General features: G+C 39.4%; 2 protein-coding genes and 1 long non-coding RNA gene across 3 annotated transcripts in view; 2 read left to right on the top strand and 1 right to left on the bottom strand.

Moving 5' to 3' along the window:
- The window catches only part of LOC144630577 (rap1 GTPase-GDP dissociation stimulator 1-like), a 19,490-nt gene extending 5,413 nt beyond the window's left edge, over window positions 1-14,077 (top strand). The window contains exons 7-15 of the mRNA XM_078488947.1: window positions 357-503; window positions 1,039-1,170; window positions 2,287-2,366; window positions 2,762-2,819; window positions 3,343-3,468; window positions 4,411-4,551; window positions 11,838-11,963; window positions 12,818-12,946; window positions 13,864-14,077. Coding sequence (XP_078345073.1) covers window positions 357-503; window positions 1,039-1,170; window positions 2,287-2,366; window positions 2,762-2,819; window positions 3,343-3,468; window positions 4,411-4,551; window positions 11,838-11,963; window positions 12,818-12,946; window positions 13,864-14,009 — 1,085 coding nt within the window. The 3' untranslated portion in view covers window positions 14,010-14,077. The remainder of the gene's footprint in view (window positions 1-356; window positions 504-1,038; window positions 1,171-2,286; window positions 2,367-2,761; window positions 2,820-3,342; window positions 3,469-4,410; window positions 4,552-11,837; window positions 11,964-12,817; window positions 12,947-13,863) is intronic.
- On the bottom strand, window positions 5,198-8,896 carry LOC144630630 (uncharacterized). Its single transcript, XM_078489006.1, has 4 exons — window positions 8,868-8,896; window positions 6,681-6,797; window positions 6,058-6,206; window positions 5,198-5,365 (listed from the first exon to the last, which is right to left on the bottom strand). Exons 2-4 carry the CDS (start codon window positions 6,774-6,776, stop codon window positions 5,278-5,280), a joined length of 333 nt encoding a protein of 110 aa, XP_078345132.1. The 5' UTR covers window positions 6,777-6,797; window positions 8,868-8,896; the 3' UTR covers window positions 5,198-5,277.
- A 240-nt stretch (window positions 14,078-14,317) lies between the features above and the next one.
- Window positions 14,318-16,062, top strand: LOC144629912 (uncharacterized). Its single transcript, XR_013566432.1, has 2 exons — window positions 14,318-14,407; window positions 14,608-16,062. It is a non-coding gene; the product is annotated as an uncharacterized LOC144629912 (long non-coding RNA).
- Window positions 16,063-25,160: the final 9,098 nt, after the last annotated feature.

Here is a 25,160-nt window from a genome sequence, read left to right as displayed (position 1 = left end):
CTCGATTTCCAGCTGCTTTACAGCATTCCATGTATATGCTCTTTATGCCTGTCATGCAATCTATTCTCCCCCACTAACTTCATGGGGGAGAAATGTTTGATGAACCCGAGGGATATATGCATAGGAGGCTAACTGCTTTTATAATAATTATTGAATACTAATAATGTTGCTACTTAGGTAGGTATTGAATGGTAGTTTACATTAAATGTTACCATTAAGTGTTGTAATATTTTGGTGATCACAATTAAGGTAAAAAGCCGCTCTGTTTCAAACTGTTTAGCAGAAACCGGCCTTGCAGAGGTAAAAATCATTTCTGGACACTGCTCAATAATTTTTATTCATTATTGTTTTTACAGATAATGTAAAGAAGACACTTGTGCAACAGGGATATGCAGAACATTTGGCAAACATTGTGTCTTCTGCTAAAGAGGAGGCGGAGGACGAAAGTCTGAAGGAGAAAATGCAATCTGCTGCTGACTTGATAGTGATGTTGCTCACTGAAGGTCATTGAAATTCTCTTTACTCCTTTTGCTACATTTTTATATAATTTTTTTGGGAGAATCTAGTTTTTAATCAGCGATAGGCACCTTGGCGTGAATTAACCATGACTGGGGTAGTAACTAAATCTACAAAAAAGAAAGGTCATGTCCACTTAGTGTGAACAATAGCTTTCATTTGAATGGCCATACACTAGGGTTTCATGGACAGACTTAAAAGTTAGAACCACCTTGCACAGCATAATAAACAGTACCACATGAATACACTGTTCAGTAGCTTTCATTTGAATGTTCACACACTAGCTAGGGTGTTATCAACAGACTTAAAAGTTAGAATCACCTTGTACAGCATAGTAAACAGTAGTTACCACATGAAAGTACTGCTCAATGGCATTCATTTGGAATGAATGGTCACATGAAGTAGCTGAGAAGCTATGTGACTGCACCTGTCAGTTAAAGATTGCTGCTTTTCTTAAGTTACACATATCAGTTACTTGTAAATTTAACTAAATATTGAAAATGAACATTTTCATGCCTGCAGATGACAGCATGAAATTGTTGTTCAATGATGGTAATGGGTCTGTCTACAAGATGTGTGTGTCATGGCTATCCTCTGGAAACCAACATCTTGAAATTTCTGGCTGCTTGGCTGTTGGCAACTTTGGAAGAACAGGTAGGGAACTCAAAATGCACCACATGTTGTGATTTTTAAATGGTTTTCCTAGCCAGTAGTTAGGGCAGGCTCTATACTTGACGGATAGCTGGAGAGGGGAGGGGGGAAGGGCAAGGATGTAAATGATAGGTGGAAGGCAAAAACATAACCACATGAGGACTTGATTTTTCCGTCTGAAAGACTGTGTCTGGTTGGATCTTCAACCCAAATTTTCTGCCTGTGATCAAGAAAATTACACGTGCTGGAAATCGTAGCTAAATCCCTGGGAAGGGGCAAGGTGATGGAAGCAAGGAGAATTCCCCCTCCTGGTATGTATTCTTCAATATTTGGACTTTGGCCTGTATCGTTTATTGCACAATAATTATTTTCCTTCAGTCCTAGTGCATTGTACTATACAGAAGAATCCCAATTTCTCAAAGCTCCTGATAAACTAAACCAAATGTAGTTAATGAACGTTTATTCGTTTGTCTCACGATAGAATCGCTTTGAGATGTTGATCGTGACGTTTCAACTGCAATACTGCTAGTCTTCATCAGGCGATGAGGTCGATTGTTTACGTGTCGCTATTTATGCACGTTGGTTCGCTGTGATAGGTGCATTTCGATCCTCACAGCGAACCAACGTGCATAAATAGCGACACGTAAACAATCGACCTCATCGCCAGATGAAGACTAGCAGTATTGCAGTCGAAACGTCGCGATCAACATCTCAAAGCGATTCTATCGTGAGACAAACGAATAAACGTTCATTACCTATCCTACACCACGATGAACAATATTCACATCTTTAATGACACCAAATGTAGTTTCCCTTAGATTTCCTTCACTCACTCAAACACTGCAATTTTAATTACCTCTGATTTTTTGAATTCCCAATTTCTTATTATACTAATTTTCATTTGCCTTTTGAACTTTATGTATTTGTATTTGAACTTTATGTATTTTATGTATTTTTGACGCTTTAACCCTCACATACTGCTGTGAAGAAATATAAAGCATCACCGCTCTTTCTATTTTTTTAATTGATTTTATGCATCTCTCCCAAAATGGCTTAAGTCCAATGAATGCAGGTTACTTCCACCCAAGCTTCTCACATGTCACCATTTTGTGTCCACAGATGAGCACTGTATCAAACTTGTTGAACAAGGGGTCCACGTACAATTACTTCAGCTACTAGCCAAGACTACCAAAAGAGAGGTAATCATACTAGGCAAGGGGAGTTATTGACTATAGGGACTATAATTAGGGAATGTTGCTCCCTCTACTTCAACCCCCATCCCAAGGTATTCAACCCTAGAGGTGACAAGGAGTATTTCTACTCCCCCCCCCCCCCCCCCAACTGAATGGGATGCTAGTCCATGGCAGGGTTACCTTCAGCATTCAATTTGCCATAAGCTTTTTTTCACCTGGTTGGAGAGGGGCACTATGAGAGTAAAGTGTCTTGCCCAAGAACACAACACAGTGACCCTGGCCAGGGCTTGAACTCAGACTGCTCAATCCAGAGTCCAGTGCACTAACCATTAGGTGATCATGCCCCCAGCGCACTTACAATTTTACAATTTTACAATTTAATTCTTGTGTGTTTGTTTCAGAACATGGGTAGACATCAACAAGCTATTTTTAGTGCACTGAAGAATCTTGCTATGCCAGGTGAGCTTGAAACGTTTTGGGTAACATATACTTACACAAAGGAATTGTATCAATAGTTATGGTGTTCTACAATCTTGACCAGAACCTTTTCCCTGTGATTTTGACAAATTTTACCACTTAACATTCATAGAACAAAACAAAGATCATAAACATACTAACGTTTACCATCACTTCACCTGGAGTGGAATACGATATTTTATTTCTCAGTGCAATAAGAACAGTATTATTCCAAATTATAGGTCTGCAATGTGTCTTGATTTAATTTATATTTCGCTTCAATCGCCCTTCTTTTGTTTTCGTTCCTCTTAAAAACACACTTTCATAGGAAAAAGCCGCCATAAACTTGCCAATGAATGTATGTTAGTGAATTACTTATAAAAAAACTAATACATATGGACATGTAAGAACGATCTTTAAGCCAAATCTTCTGTGCTTTGCTGATAGCTTTAAAATGCCGTAATTACCTATTGGTACGTCTTCTTATATATATTCTTTCTATTCCTTTTCAACTTTTTTTTTGCAGTGGCTAACAAGTCAAAACTTGTGGAAAGCGGCTGTTTGGATGTCATTCTTCCTTTACTTACAACCCAGTCTCCTTTTGTCCAGTTTAAAGTCCTGGGCACCCTGCGCATGCTTGTCACAGGTCAAGGTAAGCACACACTATTAAAAACAGTGTCAGTAGCGTCATGGAGCCATTTTCACTTGGATGTCGAAAGCAATTCGTGTTTGCATTGGTTTTTTATAACTACGCTTTGTGATTGGTTTAAAAAACTCGTTCCACTTTTTCAACCAATCAGAAGTAAAAGCAAAACCAATTGTGACTCGCTTGCACACGTTTTTTCGCGCCTCACTGGATTGTCTGTGTCATTTGTGGTTGCCAGAGTAATTACTTTGGTTTTGGTTTTAAGACGCTCAATCAAAAATCCCTCTAGTACACATGTCGTTTTACAAATACTGTGCTTAAGGGCCTGATTACATGAGCCGGGCTGGCTCGGTTTGCCAAGATGACTTCCAGCCCGGTATTACATGAGCCGAGCCAGCCCGGGATGGACTAGATTTGGCACGAACGACGGTTTAAATTTAGCATGAATGATTTTGGCGTGAAGATTGAGTCGGATGATGTTGATGACCTTTTTTTAGCAATTTGGTGTTTTATTTTCTACACTTATGCAGCTACATGCGTTGTTCTGCCTCTACATCCTATTTAGAAAGAAGAATTTTGATTTTTGTGGTCGGCAGTGTGCTTGGAAGAGAAATTTAATGCTGGCACGGCAAGCCGGGCTGGCCCGACGAACGTGATTATATGGAAAATTTTCAACCCGGCTAGCCAGGATCCCAGCATCGCGATACCGGGATCTCGGCTAACCGGGCTGGCCCGGTTGTCATGTAATCGCACAATTGATTTTTGTAGCGTTTAACAGCGTGTCGAGATCTCGGCAAACCGAGCCAGCCTGACTCATGTAATCAGGCCCTTAGATGAATAAAAACGTGACCCTTGAATTTTAAAGAATTTCTCATGAAGCAATAACAGCTCAACAAGAAATTAGGTTGGTAGTGACAAACTTTGTTATTTTGTTTTGTTGCGTTACAGCTGAGGTGGCCAATAGGATTGTTAACAGTAACGAACACCTTAAAACCTTGGTACGGTGTTGTGAAACCAGTGGTCATGAAGGCGTAAGATCCGAGGCTAGCAGGATGTTGGCAGTGATTGTTAAGCAAGCAAAGACTGCAGGTAACTAAATTTAATTCAATGAGTTTCCACGCTTTGTTTGTGTTTGATCCAAAAGAAGGCATAAAACGCGGTCCATAAACTAACGCGAATACAGCTGGAACCTATTTATAGAGCAGTTTTGCAAGGAGCTTTTTTGGTTTTCGTGCCATTTATTGCAACCAATTAGGTCGAGGATGTTGTCTACTTAACCAATCAGATTTGGCTCACCCAACTTTCCTGCGCTTTTTTTTCCCGCGCTTGCCTCCGACTGTTTTGACGCACTTGCCGCTGGTTACACTTTTTCCCGCGTCTGTCGCCAGGCACACAGTGGTCAAACGCCCTGCGCGTGCCCAGTTCCCGCCAAAACGGCCGCTTATAGCATAAGGCATAAGTACGTAATAATAAAAAAAAATGAACAAGGATAATTAAGATTTGGGAAGAATGCTACCGACTATGAAGGAGTTAAACTTAAGAAAATTTAGGCTAGATCTGAAAGATACTAAGATACGTAAGGGTTAGTTTCTCTGCTCAAAATCACTCCGACGAGTGTTAACTGGAGTCTAAAACATCATCATTTGTTATACTGCAGAAAATAAAAGATACGACTTCATTTTTCACACATCTCAACATTTTATTAACACGCAGTGTTGGATTTTGTCTACTGGCATCTACATAAACAGCTAAAAAACGCTGATCACACAAAAAAAAAGCTTGGAAAAATACTGACAAGTACGCTGTCCTTCAGAATTAGACTGAATTACAGTCATTATTAATAAGTTTTATTTCGCCGTTTACATTTCCATATCGAAGATTGGGGTGGACACACTGGTATCGCCTGAAAAATGAAACAAAAGAAACGGTTAGAGCCCACGAGCAGTGAATAAAAATCTGGAAGCAACTCCTTTAAACCATGACAGTAGAACTAATTTTGCTTGCACATGCTCTACACGGTTATTTTATATATATATTTTTTTAACCACTAAAGGCATAAAGTACTACCTTGTAGCTCTCAACAGCTTTAATTCGAATGGTCACACCCTTAGGGTTTCATCCACAAACTTTTAATTTTTAAAAAAAAAAAAAAAAACAAACTTAGAACCACCTTGTACAGCTTAATAAACAGTACCACATGAAAGTACAGCTCAATAGCTTTCATTTGAATGGTCACACACTAGGGTTTTATCCACAGACTTAAAAATGACGAATAACCTTGTACAGCATTGTAAATAGTACCACGCGAAAGTACTGCTCAATAGCTTTCATTTGAATGGTCACACACTAGGGTTTTATCTACAGACTTAAAAATGACGAATAACCTTGTACAGAATTGTAAACAGTACCACATAAAAGTACTGCTCAATAGCTTTCATTTGAATGTCACACACTAGGGTTTTATCTACAGACTTAAAAATGACGAATAACCTTGTACAGAATTGTAAACAGTACCACATAAAAGTACTGCTCAATAGCTTTAATTTGAATGGTCTGGATCTAAAGTTGTAATAGAAGAGTGATAGGTGTACTCACGGGTTACGGTAAGTGCCAGCGATTGTCCTACATCTTGCGTGTTTGTTCATCCCAGGCCACAGGCAGCAGTTGGAATCCAAACCTCTGCAGTCTGACTGACACTTTTTAATGCAGTCAGGTTTCTCACGAGGCCTCATTTGCAAGATGTCCTGTCAACCATAGAGGAAAATACTTAGCCAAAAAAAAACTAAGACAAAAGAATAATGCATGAAACATGTATATTGATGTAAGCTCTCATGAAGTTATAACGTAAATTCCGAAAAAAGCACCCTCCCCCCCCCAAAAAAAAGAAAAAATAAATAAAATAAGCCCCTTAAATCTAAATTAGTCTCCTTTGCGGCTGTTTTTTAAATGTCACGCAACGCTCCCTCGAGCGTTGCTCCCCAACTAACCTCGCACATCAAATCACGCGCACGCGCTCATTTTTTTACCAGTCATAAATACCTCGTAAAGTTGTCGATGTCTGTCGTTGCACTTCGTGCATACGCTTTAAAAAATGCATAATTATGAGCGTAAGGTGTCCCCCGCGACCTTAGAGCAAGCTCCTGGCCATATTTATGAAAAGGGGGTATTTCAGCCGGGACAGTGTACAATACAATACTTAAAAGTATTGTGTAACTCACTTGGAGTCGCCACGTCTTGTCGCTTGACTCGTACTCTGCTGTAACCATAACAACAGCAAAAGTAGCCAAAACAAGGAAAATCAATTTGAAATCCATGTTATCGCTTCCTCAGAAGTCCTGGGAAGAAAAGACAAAAATGCCGGTAATATAAAATACAGTAAAAACCCACATACAAGAACCTAACATTAAAGAACCTGTTAGGCTAAAATTTTCATTTTAAACCCCTTATGCATAAGAGCCTATTTAGCCCAGAATTTTCAATAGGTTCCTATTTTACATGAAGGCACAGATGAAAATACAGAAAAAAAAATAGTCTAGACATGCATGCTAGTACTTTGGAAAGATAAATTTACTGTATGGTTCTCATCTAAACTGCATTCTAGATACAGCAATATATTACATATCACATATGCCCAGTAGTAATTATCTGTGCTGATCGCTAGTGCCCCTATCAAATTAAGAACCTATTTAAGAACCTAAGTAGCCAAAACTCCCACTAAATACCATTTCTATAAGAACCTATTTAGGCTAAGTTGGAAAAATATAGGTTCTAATATGTATGTTTTTACTGTATGAATCGGCCGCCAACTATTTGCTCAAAGCACGATTTAGCTTCTCAATGATTTAAGGGCCAAATTATTTCATACGTAGTGTTAGTATTGCAGTGTATAAGTAGTCGTAAAAAATGTATTGTTAATACTGTATTGTGTAAGTATGCTTATAGTGAATTATCTTTTATTTTCATTTCTCTCTAAAAATGTTTTGTTTGCAAAGAAAGAGCAGATCTAATTTGTTAATCCCAGTGTGCGACTGATTATTCGAACAGCGTTTTGGCGCCTCAAATGATTTCTATTAACATAATTTGCACAATTACGGTGCGATAAAATAAACCTGCTAGATAGCCAGAAAGCTTCCCATCAACTTTAGTTATGGAAAAATGATTACGCCACAATCTTTCTATTAAATAGGCCATTGTCAAAAATACCATAATACTCTTTGTTGTCCATCCAAAGTTTTGCATAAGCATTGTTTTCAATTTCTCTTGCTGTCCCAAGATATAACAATGCTTATGCAAAATTTTGATGGGACAACAAAGAGTTGGTATTATGGTATTTTTGAAAATGGCCTATTTACAATCAGTGCTTTTAATGCGCGGAGAGTTAACATTTTTATAATTGCTTTGTAAAATTTTTACAGTTAGTCACATCACAGAATCGTTGTTCGTGCCAAAGAATCAATTTGTTTTAGGTGATTCCTTAGTATTGCATTGCGCATCCTTACTGCGCAGAATTTTACGTGCAATTAGCGCGCGCACACAAACAAAATGGAGGCTTTTTTGTATGCGGCTTGCCTCGCGCATGAGATAAATCATTGTTTACTCATAAACGAGTACGGTGACCTATTTTTTTTCGCTCTTAGTTTGAGTTTAGCGGTCAAATTCTTTCTATATAATGAATACAGATCCATTTCTATGGCAGAAAATAAATTATAACCCGAAACGTGTACTTTCCTAGTACTTGCAAAGGAATTATAAAGGAATTATGTGGTACATACAAAGTCTTCCTGCTCCTAAACGAATACGGTGACCCCCCTTTTTTATTTCACAATTTAGGTTCCCTTTAGGTTAACAACCAACAGACAAAGTTTGATTGAAGATCTATGAGCAGTTCTATTTCCCAGGAATTACCTTGACATTTGAGCACGTTTTATTTTGTTCATAATACAATGTCATTTCTCGCAACATAAAACCAATCATTTTGGCATCGAGTATCAGCCGGTCTTGATTTCACGCCCAATTTATTTTTCGTGTAATACTGGCACAAGACGACGTTGTAACGCAGTTTACTTATGAGCTATGTGCTATAAATGTTATTTGTTAACAGCTTATAAGCAAATAAATTAAAAAAAAATAAAAGCTGATTAAAAGCTAGTATACGACAGACTAAAGAGGCAAAAGCAGGCTGGCTGTCACATAGAAATCTCGGCGCGTCAACCTCTTGTAAAGCCAAGCGTGCATTCTGCTAAAAAGCCGCCGCTTTTTTAACACTACGCGTTTCTTAGCCTGCGTAGCTTGCGGTTTTGTTGGGGCGAAGCCGCGAGTGGCGTTGCTCTTAATAAAAAGCTCATGATAAAATGCAATTTTGATACAGCGAGGTAACTCTGGCCATCTATCAAAATGTCTCTTACCTTTGAAGTGGAAGTTCCTTTCGTTTCGATGTGCTCAAACGACTGATTGCTGATGAAAATATTCTTCTGTTAACATACAAAACACGTGTGTTCTCGACCAATCAAAAGCCTGATACACATGGCCGCTTTTCCCGCGCGCGGGAACTCAATTGTAATGTTTGGTGGATTAACACCATTATGAATCATAATAACATTGAGCTTAATAAAACATGTCCGTAATTCCATGTCAGTGAGTTTACGAGCAGAGAGACCTTGGTTAGCTGGCCAGGTTGTTTGAACTGTTAGTCCAGGTTTTAGGCCTGGTTTTAACTCGTATTACAAGTAAAAGTCTGCAATAAACTTGTCATTATAAGGCCACTCCATATGCTAATCAATTACTATCAATGGTTTAGTAGAATTACCCAAGAGACCAGTTATGATCACAAAGGAACATGCACAAGCCTTTGTTCTCGTTCAAGACGATCATTTTCTTGTCAATTAAAGCGTCATGTTTTGCGCTAAAATGCGACGGGCAAAAAAGAAAAGCAACAAAAACAACTAACAGCTGGGCCGTGACTCGCGGACTTTGATAAAAATTCCTTGCGAACCGTGATTATGTAGGCGCTCATCCTATAGTCCCTGAATCGTTCTTCTTCATTTTGTTTATATATCAACCGTTTCGTGCTACCTCATACAAAATCATCGTTATTTCCGAATTCTTTGTCATATTCCCACTGTAATCACGGTTAGCTTCCGAAACCACCTAAGATGGCGTCATAAATTTCCAACTTTTTTTTTTTTTTTGTATAACGACAATTACATATATTCTACCCAACAAAGTTCTGTTACCGCGCTTTAAACAAATGAAGGGCTTGTCTCCTGGGTGTTTCTGCTAAATGCTCTAATAGGACAAATAATCGATCATTGGCATATGGTGTAAAAAAGCGCGGCAGCACTTTGCTAAAAGCCCGCCGGATAAAAGGCAAAGCGAAAAGCTTCTTTAAACGCGGAAATGTTAGATTCTACTCAACATTTTATTTTTCAAACGCATCAACTAGAGGTTGTCAGGTTATTCTCTTAATTGTGTGCGTTTTAGTTTTTTCAGGGTCTCCCTTAAAAACGGACTGTTATACTCGTAATTTATGCCAGTACAATAGCCTCAATAGAGACAGCGCAACGAAATAGTACAATTTTTGCATTAAAAAGTTTTCCTCTACGGAAAGTGAAAATTGCAGGTGAATAACCTCTGATTGTTTAAAACTGCATATTGGAAAAGTTGGTTTTCAAGAACGTTCCGATAAGGGCATAATTATTTTACCACGTTTGGCGGAGTGGCGGACTTATTGTTTTCGCACTGTAAATAATACAAACTTTATGCAAATATGTAAGACCAACAAAATATTTGTGCGGTTAGTTTAGGTCATTCCTCCGAAATAGAACTGAACATAAATTTTCAGCCTAACCTGCGATCAGGCTTTCTTCTTTTTTTTTTCCGTTGACCACTCCGCCGCGAGAAAAATAACGCCTGATCGCAGGTTATTTTCAGCCAAACTTTGCCTACTGGTTGATTACCTTAAGGGAAAATGATTTTTGAAATAAAAAGGGGGCTCACCACATTCGTTTAGGAGCAGGAAGACCTTGAATACCGCATAATAATATACAAGCAGCAATTTCTCCATTCTGATTGGCTAAGAACACGTCAATTTATCCCAAACCAGTGCAGTGCAAAACGGTGTAATTGAAAATGATTGACAGTTACGGCAGCCTCATGAAAAATACATCTTGAACAAACAAAATGGCGGACGAAAGTGAGACAAAATTTAAACTTAATAACGCAATTTGAATTAAAAGACTTGAAAACGACGCAAAGTACAGAAGTACAACAAATATTACTTACTGTAAAAGACGTAGAATTATCAAAAAGGCAAAGAGGACAAGACATAAACTAAACTCGAAATTAAGCTCACGGTCGACGGCCGATAGTAAATTAAAATTCTCGCCGAAACATTGCTTCACTTCTCTGAAGCGAAACGCGAAGAAGTACTGACCAGACTTCCAAGGAACCGGTTACCTAGTTTTGAACACAGAAGGAGCAAGCATTTCATTTCATGATTGTTTAATAATAGCCGAAGCTTGTTTATTTAAAAGCTCGCTCAACAACAAAAGGCACAAAAGATAGTTTTACAACTGTAAGAGGCAAATCTAACCTGTAAAACGTCCAGTGAAATCAGGTAGCAATGCGGAGTTGTAGCAGAGTGCTCATCTGTACTAAGAAAATCCGTTCGGTAGATTTTTATAGTTCAGTATTTCAGTTCGGTATTCTAGTTTGACTAGTTTGTCAGCTAGAGCAATATGTGTTGAACTGAGGTTGATTTCTGTTCGGGCGAACACAAACACAGCACGGATAAAACGTACCAAAAAAATACCTCTCAGCCAAGAACAGCAACAGAACCTTAGGAATTTTTTCCTTGCTTTGTCATTCACATTCTTCAAATTCAACGGCGAAAAGAGTCAAAAGACTGTTCTGAAAACTTTTCATGCAGCACTTCCAGAGAGTGAATGAATATTTACGCATGAATTCACACGTCAAAATTTTTAGCCAGGCGCTACTCTGAAGTTGTCACGAAAATTATCAAAGCGTGACCGAAATTGTCGCTTGTACATTATTAACAAGTAATCACATGATTTTTCTCGTGCAATTTGGAATAAATAAGCACTTGTAAATTTTTCAAAGACTACAAATTGCACTTGCCCTGCGGGCTCGTGCAATTTTGTTAGCCTTTGAAAAATTTACTCGTGCTTATTTATTCTAAATTGCACTCGAAATCATGTGATTACTGGTACTAATTCCTTAATAATTCCTTTGCGAGTACCAGCAAAGTACACGTTTTCGGTGATAATTTATTTCTCAAACATGTGATGATGTGCAATGCAATACTAAGCAATTGCCATCTCTTTAATACTATTTTCCATTTTTCTTTACCACGACAGAGGTTTCGCGACAAATAATGAAATGTGGAGGACTAGCACCTATCGTTACCATGGTATCATCGGAACACGTGATCATGCAGAATGAAGCGTTGATTGCTTTGGCAGTGATGTCATCAACGGTGGAAGGTACAAAGTTCACTAGCACTTAGTCCTTGGCTCTTCATCTCCCCAAAGTGATCAAAACCTAATTTCTCCTTAAATATCCATACATTGTTGAGCAGACATGTTATGAGAATAAGACAATCATCAACTGAGAAGTATTGTCTTGATGTGCCATTTAATTCACCACGCTAAAATGACATAAGCAAACAGACAAACAAACAAGCTTCCTATAAAAACTATTTTTATTTGATTTTACTTGACGTGTATTGACATGTAATTTTGGCCACACTGATTTCTGGGGCATTGTTGATTCTCTCTTTATCAAGTTTTCGCGCTTTTAAAGGAACTGTGTCACAAGTTTTAGCCAAATTTAGAAATAAGAAAATCGCCACCAAATTAATTGAAATATAAAAATAACCACTCTAGACAGTGAAGGAACATTTCAATAACACAGCAGATACAAAAGAAGGAACGGGTGGACAAAAATGAAGAAGATTAAAACGGATTACGATATGGCTTTTTGAAAAACTGCAAGGCTGAACAGTTTTCAAAGTAAAACTCGGGTTGTTTTTGTAAATTTTAGCTATAATGCCCAGGGGACATTTGTTTGAATTGAAGCTATGGTTTTGTTCATTTAGATCCATAGAAGTAATTTCTTCGCTAACATTAAGTTTCGTAGCGAGTATTTGGCAAAACTTAATGAAAAAAAGACTAAACTCAGCCGTGACACAGTCCCTTTAAACAATCGCTAAGAAACGCGTTACTAAAATCCAGAAAATTAACTGTTATAAGATGTTTTCGTTCTGTTTATCGCTGTATTGTGATTTTCGTTGACCGCAAACTCTTTTGTTAACTTTGATGTCTGTTTATCGATACAGAGAACTGTTACCCCAAGCTCAGAGAGAGCGGTATCATTCAGACGCTGATCAAGATGATTAAAACGGAAGGCGTAAATCCACAGACATGCTATAATGCCATGGCCGTCTTGGAGTCATTTTCATTAAAAGGTTCGTTGGCTTTTTTATGGTGTGGGGCGCGTTGCCTTATTTTTTCTACATTGGGCTTGGGAATGGCTAGAGCCCTGGCTAGAGTCTGTTATTTGTCCCCGACTTTGCTTCGAAACGCATAGGTTGCAAAGTTGCAAGAACCGTGTTACGGTTTTTAGACACATTTAGACATGAGAAACTGGCCACCAAATTTAGTGAAATATAAAAATAACCACTTAAAACAGTGAAGAAACATTTCAGTAACACAGCAAATACAAGAGAAAGTGCGGATGGACAAAAATTGAAGAAGATTAAAACAGATTGTGGTAGGGCTTTTGGAAAACTGTTAGGCTGAACAGTTTTCAAAGTTATTCTTGTTCAGTTGTTTGTGGCGGGTGACATATTTGTTTGTAATGAACCTATGGTTTTGTCATTTAGATCCATAGAATTAATTTTTATCCCTTACATTAAGTTTCATAGCAAGTTTGGCAAAACTCAAAGGGACTTTGTCACGGATTTTAACAGATTTTTGAACAGCCAAATTTTGTATTTGTGTCGTAGGAAACTTAACAATAATGGTCCATATTTATTAAGAATTGCCATATTAGTGTTTGGCTGCGGATGGCTAGGATGGAAACGAATTGCAACTTGAAAAGTGAGGCTAACGTTTTCAAGTTGTTTCTGCGCGTCTTAAAAAAAAAATCGATATTTAGAGCCGAAGTTTGATTTCTATCCGCAAATTAAGGTTATATCTTCCTTTAGATGTTCAAAGATAATGTTTTTCATGGGTAAAGTTGCCTACCACTAATTTCAGAACAGTTTAGACCAAACATCTGCGAAATCCCCGTGACATAGTCCCTTTAATAAAATCAGTACACTGAAGTCAGCCGCGACACTCTTCCTTTAATTAAGATAGATATTTTCTTTTCTTTTGGCAGAATATTTCCGTCGGGAGTTAGAAATATTTGGCCTGAACAAAGCACTGGACAATCTTACAACTCACGAAAATGAGAACGTGAAAAAAAGAGCTTTGATCATTCTCACAAGAATCAAGGCACACAAGTTAGCGGCCGAGCAGGAGTAAGAGACATTTCGGTGTATCTTTCATGACAATAGTACTGAGATCAGTGGCTGAGAGTCTTAGCGAAATCAGACAGTTATACAGTCGGGGGAACAAGTGCCAGTTGATGGCGTGATCACTTCTCCGAGAAGTGACTGAGCCCGCGGTTTTTGTCCAAGAAGTTGCTAAGCAACATGAGGTATATGTTCGCGCGATTGCTTCCGGAGTACTTGTGAGCGCTCGTGCTAGTTTTTGATTGGATAAAATAATTCAGAAACTCTTCGAATGCTTCAACGAAGATTTGCCAAAATTGGCACCTGTTGCCCCGACTGAATAGTAGCACCCCCACAGGATCCCCACAACTCACGTGTATTGACATTTGCTGATCCCACAGCATCCCTCCTTCGGTTGCTTTTTTATGGGTACAAAATAGCCTCCTTTTGTTACGGAAGAGACACTGGGACCGACGGAAGAGAGACTGGGACTGAGCAAAAGAGAGACTGGGACCGAGGCCTCGTCCCCAGTCTTCCTCTCTACTAGTCCCAGTTTTCTCTCTTACCCTCTGCTACCACAGGGATCCCAATATTAAGGATTAAAAGAAGTAGCGTGTGGAGGAGGCTAGGTACAAATATTCCTTTTTATCCAAGAGCTCTAGGAACATTAGACTTAGAAACAGTCACCTTTCATTCAAAGACCGCGCGCGTTCCCCATTTTTTAGCATCTCTCCCCAGTCTCACTCTCTTTTTTAACACTCGCTCCAGACTTTTTGTTCAAAGACCGCGCGCGTTTGCATAAAACGACAGTTTTGCAGTCTGATGTGACATACAATTATAAGCAGTTGTCAATGATAACGTAGTTGCCATGCAATGCAGTAGCAGCGGAATCGATTTGTTAGTTAAGACTTGAAAACCGTTACCTGAATTCTAATGTACTGTCGAATGTGTTTGATATTTGCTTGTTTGCTAAGTGACTGCAGGTCACGTAAATAGAGCAAGTAATGTAGGAATCTTAAACTGTTTCACACGGGAATAGAAAAACGAGAATAGAAATCTGAGAATAGAACATTTGGAAGAAACGCAACAAGTTAAACCATTGCTAATTCTGAGGACTGTAGCAGTGAGATTTTTAATTTGAAGGCAGTTGTAACGTTTCAAAGCCTAGAGAATTTATCAGGGATATGAAAAAAGTTTTAGGCTTGTTTTGGAGTCGAAAGCTTGTTGCTTTCGATGTGAAATAAATTTAGCTCGGCTTGCGTTTGTGTCAGTTCTTAATACAGTTCTGGCCAACGCAGATAAAATAATACAAATATTAAGAATAAGCGGGAATAACTAATCGAAAAAAATGTTTTTCGAGATTAAACACCTCCTATCCAATTAAAAATGAGATGTTGGTTTCAAACGAAGAGGGTATTTACTTAACTTTAACGTTTACTTTAAATTATATTCTCGAAATGACTACAAATTCAGGAGAATTAGGAATAAAATTGGCTTCTTTGTTGTATATTAAGGAATACTGACTTCTTTGATAAGTTATTTTTAGGTGTATATGTCTTATAAATTTTTAATTATGGAAGTCTAAACATGAACAAGCAAGCTCAAGTTACTTGCTTTCCTTAATTAAAGACTTTAAAAATGCAGCCCGGCCCCTTGTTACAAACAACGTAATAACCACATAAATTTTCCTTTTTAACGGGTTGCCGGTATTAAGCGAGTTAATTTAAAGAGAAAATGTACGAGTCAGGGACCGGAAACCACTGTCCTTAATAAGAAAGTGTCGTTATTAAGCGGGTGTCCGTGAAAGCGGTGTTTGACCGTAGTTGGGGTTCGAAAGAAATTGTGTATATCATACCCATTGAGTGGTTTTACTAAACCCTCCGCGATATATATTCTAGAGTAACAGATTTATTTAAGAAGATGTCTTGTTTTCTTTGCGGTCTATTAAATAGAAACTATTAGACTTTTGTTACACGAACTATTATGAGCAACGTAAAAAATAGCAACAAAAAATGTTCACTGATTATTGACTTTGCCGAAACATATTACCCCAAGAAAACAAATTAAAGTTGAAGAATACAGTATTTAGTATGTGTTTTTATTGACTTTTTGTTACTGATACGCGAACAAGCAAAGCATCAGAAATACACCGAAGCGAAATTGGCCGGCTTTTTTCGAAACTTTGGTAAATAAAAAATATTAAAAATATATTCGGATGTATAATTCGAATTGGTGGGATACATTTCATTGCCTTCCTCGATGGCAGACTCGTGTTGTTTGAATCATGAAATATTAACCGGTATCTTTGACAAGAAGTCTGTAAATGAGGTAAATATCCATATCGCTAATTTGTTCTTGATATCACGTTAGAATAATTTTCGGTTATTCGTTACAGCTTTAAGTGATTATTTTCTGTGACATTTTGCTGCCAAAAATTACAGCAAAAATATTACAGTTTCATGTTAAACGGGCTTAAAATCCTCTTCGTGTGTGCTCGCAGATATAGCAGTTAAAAATCAAAATATGCAACCATTCTCAATCAGGTATAGACGTCAGTGTAACTGACAGTGCGGGTTAAGTGTGGGCACAATGTCATTAACTCAGATAAAAAAAACCTCGCCGAAGGTTGCCTAAGATGCGTATAATTACAAAATCCATATTTTAAGTTGGAATTTAAATTTTGTATTTTGCGGTGTTTTTTCTGTCACTGATAAAAAAAAAAATAATTCGCGCGATATGAGAGAATACAACGTGATAACCATGTAGAAATGAAAATCAAGAAGTTATAAACCTTGAGAATGAGACAAAGCGATGAATAAATAAATCGATCCACCTGCCGCTTCCAACGGATTAAAATCGTTTCAGCTCCTTGGCATGAATAATTTTGGGAGCTCATCATCCCAGCCAAAACGCAGAAGATAGCCCAGACGACCACTTGAGTTTGACGCGGTTTCCCATTGTAACGACCAGTCGGTTACAGTGAGGTGTTTAGCGGATTTATTTGGAACAGTTGGTCGATAAGTTGACTTAAGTGACTTCCGATGGGAGGTTGTCTAAACAATTTTTTTTAATTGATTATATCTTTAGCTCGCGGAAGGTTAGCTTTGCAATTGAAGAAGTCCTCGTGTGGAATAGGACTTCTGGCTGTGTCTTTCTCTCTTTTGTACATGTTTTTGTGTGATTTTGCGTTGGAAAAGTGAGTTCAGTAGTAGCAGATTTATTAGTGAACTGTCGAATGGCGGCCTCTTCAAATCGGACAAAGAATTGGAGCATCTACTCAACACATTACAGCCCAGCAAAGCCGTCAACAATTTCGTCTTCATCAACCAGTTCTGACGAGCAAGCATCCGCGGCTACAAGACCAAGTTCAGAAGTGGTATCATACGCACGTCAGCGAAGCGTGTTTCCATTCGGGATAGTGAGCGAGTACGACTTAAAGGAAACGCACACAAGTTCTGAAACTAATGACAAAATCCTCCCTGGGAATTTGACTTCTGCCGCAAGCGCTAGTTCTCCGTGCTTGAGCTCTTCCAATCCTGCAAGATGGGGAACAAAGATTTTGCAGACATCGCCTCGAAGCCCTGGCGTTGAAGAGAGCTTTAACAACCTACAATCCACCGTGACTAGAACTCGAGCTCGTGGACATTTTCGTAAACGAATGTATAGCTGTCCTGCCACGCCGGTAAATGATTTTCTCCGTGTTGAAGTACCAAACTTATCCTCTATAATGGTGCAAGCGCATTCCGTTCCTCTCGTTAGACGCCGATCACAACCAGCGCTTTCGAAGCCGTTAAGTGCAACTTCTAACTTGACAGGGAAGTCAACGCAGGCCTTTTGAACGAGCGGCTAGCGTCCCATCGATAGAACGTCCAAAGAAAGCCATCAGCGATGAAAAGGCCGGTTTTGCGACTCGAGAAAACGCCAAAGAACTTTCAAAGTCGTTATCAGAAATCAAGATTGAGGACGGTGTTATAATCATCAATAATGGTAAAGCTATTGATCTCAGAAAAGACAAAGTGCGAAAACATCAGGCAGGTAGCACAAAACCGAAACATGCCGAAGCGGCAAAAAGCCAAAGCTACCGCGAGTTTCAAGATGCGATGCAAAAGTTCGAAGACGCGCAACTAAACTTAGAAGGAGAGGTGAATACGAAAGCGAAGACATCCCAAACGAGGGATAAAGAACAACAATTTTTCAGCGAACATGTTCAAACTCAACTGCTAGATCTGTTGACGTCTGTGAAAGGAAAACGAAAGAGCAAAGGAAAAAAATACAGATGTTGAGCGGTTTATTTTGTCCGTGCACAAAATACAAATGAAAGAGTGCAAAAAAATTGAAACCTTATTATGCTCTCAGTAAGCATGCGAGCATTTTTTAAAATTCCAGTATTTGTGTGTCCAAGCATAATCTTGTGGTTTTAAGTGCATTATTCGAGCTTTTAACTTTCATGGCATTTAGCCACGGAATTTGCTAGTATATATAATTATCTATTTTTTATTTCTCCAACAGATCTATTCTTTTGGACTAAGAAAAGACGGTATTCTTAAAAACGTTATATGGAATGTATTTTTTTGTTGTTTTCTGGCCGGATGACCTTGCGAATGCTATGTTTTTGTTATCTTCGACTTAAATTAGAAAGTATCTTTAACTTAACAGTGTGAAAGTTAAGTCATAATATTGTTAAACACTGCAAGCTTTCGGCTATACATAAACAATTTAGTTATAAAATATTAAAGCTCAGTAATTTAGAGAATTCTTGAACTTGGGCTTCGTAAATTTTAAGTTTCCAATTTAATGTGTGTCAACAAGAGTAACTATAACATTCAGACAAAATATTTTTTTTATCGTGAAGTATACAGTATGCTAGCAATGACAGAAAAATGTGTTCAGATCTGGCTAATGCTAAAACCTCCTAGAGATCTGACGTAAGAAGTTAGTGGGAGAGATAATGATTGTTTCGATGTTAGTAATACAAACAATTTATTTTTAGAATTAAAAAGTGTTACAACAGTGACAATATGTAAACATTTTGAAGCGTAACGCACGATATGCTAGGCTCCCAAAGAGCTAATCTGTCAGAATTCATTAGGGATCATAATGGCCACGAACAGGAGCGAAGCATCAAATATTTAAAGGGACACTGTCACCAGTTTCACTTCAAAAACTCAAGAGCCTACAGACTTATGGAAACTAAGAATAGTGGTACAATTTTGTTAAAAATCACCATGCAAGTGTAGTGAAGCGATAAACAAGTGATATTATTGTGATGCCATCAGGAACGTTAGATCTCAACTTGAAAAAGTCAGGCTGACTTTTTCAAGTTTTGTCCTTGTGGACTGAAAAAAATACCTAAAAATTATTATGGTTCCCTTCTTTCTTCAACAACAATTTACTTTATATCTCCATCTTGATGTACTGGGTGCATTTCATGTACGAGAAGACCTATTCGCCAACTTTAGTACTTTTTACCGAAAAGCATTAAAATCCCCGTGACAGTATCCCTTTTTTATTATTCAACAAATGCGCGCGCTGCCCATATATGGCCAAAATGTTAACGTTATTTGTAATCCGTACATAACAGATATCCTGCGATATATGTAATTAGGTTGCGACGATTCGTCCGAAGTCTTGTTGTGCGCTTCATAATTACAGTTTTTCTATCTGCAAAATGTGTTTCTTTGACAATTTGTTGAATAATAAAACAATTATCCTGCTCAATCTTGTGGAATATCGTCTGATTTTAGCCAACTCGGCCTACGGCCTCGTCGGCTATAGTATCAGGCGATATTCCGCGCGATTTCGCAGGATAATTGTTAAATATTTGTTCCGCGGAACTTCGCGAGGACTTCCATTTCCCAGCCAGTAAACAATGAGTCTAGCAAGCAAGCATATTATAAAAACGAACATTTTATGTACAATTTGCGCACAAAACACAACAATCAAGTTAAGGTTATAATCTTTTCCACCCTCTCCAGCCTGAACATATCTTACAGCGATAGAAGGGACACCTCTTTCTCGGCCAGAGAGAAATTCCTACGAAACACCTCTGTTAGATGCCGGTAACACTACGGCTCACGACTGCTCGGGCAATTTTCTGATTGTTAAATTGACTGATAAAAATAATTTTTTTTAAAGGTTTTAAAACGTGGTTCCCAGGTCTTCTTTTGTTGGTAAAATGCAACATGGCTGCCACTTTGTTCATGTATTAAAACATCTTCTTAAACCTTTCGCCGGGAAGTGTTTTTCCGCCAGTCTGATCAGATGTTTTTAGAATTTCCAAAATATATTGCTAATTCTTTCTAAAATAGTAGCTCATTGTTAAGAAATATCTAGCGATTTCAATTATTATTTTGGCATTCAGTTAAAAAATGATCCAAACGATCCAAACACTTTATTGAACAGGTTATTACAACATCCTCGGAGACCCAGGGGCAGTTAGTGGGGCGAGGGACACGCGAAAATGCGGGTAAAAAATAGCGCGAAACTGCGGGGAAAAAATCGGCATATAAAATTGGAGCGACTGAAAAGTGCCCCTGGGGAAAGAGTCTTACCAGACCAGTTCAAAAAGCTCTCTGAATGCTGCCTCCTGATTGGGCAGAAAAATTTTGTATTTCCTTTGTATTTTTCTGCCCAATCGGCGGTTTGCATGCAGGTCTGCAGTCCATTTCGTGTGTTCTAATACGAATTTTATACAAATTTATTCGGGAAGAAAATTTTCGGCTAGTGCCTTCCTGACACCTGCGTTCTGTTTACGAGCTTATGCTTGTCTGCGATGTGCAAGTCGGGGAAATCGATGTTTAAAGTTTTGTTCAGATATTTCGTGGGAAGATCATTCGCTGCCTGAAGAGAAACTTTTGCAAACACGACAAATTTTTCACGCATAATCAGGCAGATGTGTTGAGCGGCCGACTAGCTACGCGTGCAGAGCGTGCAGCAGCGATCTTGCATTTGATTTTCCGTGTATTGAACGCGATAACACAAAAGTTTATTTAATTTTTTTCCGGAAAACTTGAATTATTTTAGCTATTTTTGACGCACTGAATCGCCAAAAAAATCGTAGACTTTTTCTAAGTCTAAAACTCTTTTGGAAACTTAGCAAAACAACCGAAGAAATGACTTGAACAAAGCGTTGCAGTCCCAAAGGCCCTGAACAAAGATCTGTTTATATATATGCATAATAAATGTATAGGGCTTAGCGGACATACTGACATCCGACATTTCACCGCGGGAATGGCTATCAACCCTCCTACTTTTTCGACCATGGAAGGCAATAGCCGAAATTTTTCCTTCTCGAGCAAAATCTTGGCGAAACAGCAAGATAGCGAGCGAACTGATTTTGTGTATGTACTTCGTATTGGAATACACAAAAAGGATTGTAGACATGCAGGCCGCCGATTGGGCAAAATAATACAAAGGGAATACAAAAATAAAATACAAAGAGCTGTTTGGAACTGGCCTGGTAAGACTCTTTCCCCAGGGGCACCTTTCAATCGCACCAACTTTTCTATACCGAACTTTTTTCCCGCAGTTTCGCGTTTCCCTCACCCCCACTAACTCCCCCTGGGTGTCCGAGGATGGTTATTACAACAGCTCTCGCAAATTACAATCAATCCAGAGATCCAGACAATTCAAACAATCCAGACGATCCGTACGATCCAAACGATCCATACGATCCAAACGATCCATACGATCTAGACGATCCATACGATCCAAACGATCCATACGATCCATACGATCCATGCGATCCAAACGATCCATACGATCCAAACGATCCATACGATCCAAACGATCCAGACGATCCATGCGATCCAAACGATCCAGACGATCCAGACGATCCATACGATCCAAACGATCCAGACGATCCATGCGATCCAAACGATCCATACGATCCATACGATCAAAACGATCCAGACGATCCATACGATCAAAACGATCCAGACGATCCATACGATCCAGACGATCCATACGATCCAGACGATCCATGCGATCCAAACGATCCAGACGATCCATACGACCAATTTATCCTGACGATCCATACCATCCATACGATCCATACCATCTAGACGGTCCATAAGATGCAGACGATCCATACGGAGGGGGACATGGGGGTTTGCGGTGTTGCTACTTTTTTAATGGGGTGTTACGGTGAATAAAATCCTATCTTGCGGTGTAGCGGTGATCTCAAACCCTGTGGTGTGCGATGTTTGTGTTTTTAAACCTACGGTGTTCGGTGAAACGAAATTATTGGCGCTGTTACGGTTTCTTGTCTGACACTTGAAGAACTGAATTTAGCTCTGCTATCTTCGTTAATCCGTCCTTTATAATACTAGCATATACGACATATACCATATGTTTAATTTGTAACAAAATACAGTCAAATATTGTCTAGTTGATCATTAATACGCTTTAGCTGCAAATAGCAAGCCGTTTCATTCAAAAGTAACTTGATTATTTTGCGGTGACGGTGTTTCGTCAAATTTTCTTGTGGTGATGCGGTGTTTGTCTATTATTTTTGCGGTGTTGCGGTGTCCAGGGTGCCCCCATGTCCCCCTCCATACGGTCCAGGTGATCCATACGATCCAGACGGTCCATACGATTTAAACGATCCATACGATCCAGACAGTCCATGCGATCTAGACGGTCCATATGATCCAGACGGTCCATAAGATGCAGACGATCCATACGATCCAAACGGTCCATACGATGCAGACGGTCCATACGATCCAAACGGTCCATAAGATGCAGACGGTCCATACGATCTAGACGGTCCATACGATCTAGACGGTCCATACGATCCAGACAGTCCATGCGATCTAGACGGTCCATGCGATCTAGACGGTCCATACGATCCAGACGGTCCATAAGATGCAGACGGTCCATGCGATCCAGACAGTCCATGCGATCTAGACGGTCCATGCGATCTAGACGGTCCATACGATCCAGACGGTCCATAAGATGCAGACGGTCCATACGATCTAGACGGTCCATAAGATGCAGACGATCCATACGATCAAGACGGTCCATAAGATGCAGACGATCCATACGATCTAGACGGTCCATAAGATGCAGACGGTCCATACGATCTAGACGGTCCATAAGATGCAGACGGTCCATACGATCTAGACGGTCCATACGATCTAGACGGTCCATAAGATGCAGACGATCCATACGATCAAGACGGTCCATAAGATGCAGACGGTCCATACGATCTAGACGGTCCATAAGATGCAGACGGTCCATACGATCTAGACGGTCCATACGATCTAGACGGTCCATAAGATGCAGACGATCCATACAATCTAGACGGTCCATACGATCCAAACGATCTATACGATCTAGACGATCCATATGATCCAGACGGTCCATACGATCCAAACGATCCATACGATCTAGACGGTCCATACGATCCAGACGGTCCATACGATCCAGACGGTCCATTCGATCCAGACGCGACGATTAATACGATCGATACAATCCAGACCATCCATACGATACGGACGATCCATACGATCCAGACGATCTAGACCATCCATACGATCCAGACGATCCATACGATCCAGACGATCCATACGATCTAGACGATCCAGACCATCCATACGATCCAAACGATCCATACGATCCGGATGGTCCATACGATCTACACGATCCATACGATCCAGACGCTCCATACGTTCCAGCCGGTCCATACAATCTAGACGATCCAAACGATCCATACGATCCAGACGATCTATACTATCCATACGATCCAAACGATCCAGACGATCCAAACGATCCAAATGATCCATACGATCCAGACGATCCATAAATCCAGACGATTAATACAATCCATACGATCCAGACATCTACCTTTTTAACCGATGGCCGGGGTGGCAAAGTTGTTGCCATCCTAACAAAAGGATAGGAATAATTTTTCTGTTCAAGTAGCCGTTAGTGTGGATCTATGTGTTTTGTCGGGTGGAATTGAAATTTTTCCCTTTCCCCATTAATAAACACAAATGTTCCCTTACATTTTAACATAAACTCGAAATCCTTCTTTTGTGACATTCTTGACGTTTTTGAGCTTGCTTTGGATAGATTGCCCAAGTTTCAAGTTTGTGGCAATTGGACTCATCTTTGGAAAAATTTGGTCACGCGAAACCATTAGGACGCCCTACGTTTTGTACGTATCGACCTCAATAACGGAGGCGAAATGGCATATTAACTGGAAAGCACTGAAAAAAATTATTCAGCCTTGTACCGGTTCTTCTTCTCTTCAAGAAGTTCCGATGATGATCTCAGAATACCCGATTCCCTCTATAGCGCGCGCCTGCAGGGAATCACGGTAGTTGTATTCATCTTATCATGCGCGAGACTCAGCAACGATGCACGTTGCTGAGTCTCGCGCATGGTTTGATGAATACAACTACCGTGATTCCCTGCAGGCGCGCGCTATAGAGGGAATCGGGCAGGCGGTGTTGGACACGGTTCACGTGACATTTTTCGACCAATCATTTGTCACCTTGGTGGAAGCAATGGCGGACAATTTTGTCGCGGGATTTTAAGAAGGTCTCATCTTTTTCGTGCGATTCCGGCGAACCTTTAACGGTTGTTACGGATTATTTTATTGGAGCTGGAAGAATAATACCTAGGCCAGTCATCTGTCAAGTTCTGAATTAAGGGAAGCGATTTTTCTCTCAAAACTAGTCGATTGAAATCATGCTATATGGTAAAGGGTTGTTTGGCGCAAGCGTTCGACGTCGATGAACATTTGCTCATTTCTTGACAAACAAGAATCAGTACTGTAGATTATTTGTGCATAGAACTTAAGTTTGATAGTTGAACTTTAAGTACGGCGGGCCCGGGCGGGCCCCGCCGTTTTAACGGTCAAATTTGGACTTGAAGTTGGGGTTTTTTCCTTGATATGTCACTCAGTTCTCTTCCATTTCGCGGCATTCTGCGGGAGTTGATGATGTGATTTCTGTCGATGTTCTTACAGGACAAGGGCTTAATTTGGTACTCCCGTTCATGTGTATTTATATTTTAATGTTCACTTGCCATTTTTGTTATTGTAATGTTTATATCATCCTTTTGTTTGGCCGATATTCGGCATGTCGGAGCGATTGCCCAGCCACAGGCAGTTGAACTGTAATGCTCCCGCAGTCCCGCAGTCGACGAATTATTATTATACTTCGTTCAACATGCT

Source organism: Oculina patagonica, chromosome 11 (assembly GCF_052425735.1).
Source record: "Oculina patagonica isolate OP01 chromosome 11, crgOcupat, whole genome shotgun sequence".
NCBI classification, from domain to species: Eukaryota; Metazoa; Cnidaria; class Anthozoa; order Scleractinia; family Oculinidae; genus Oculina; species Oculina patagonica.
Note: the sequence above shows the minus strand (reverse complement) of the source record. Positions and strands in the feature narration are given on the sequence as shown.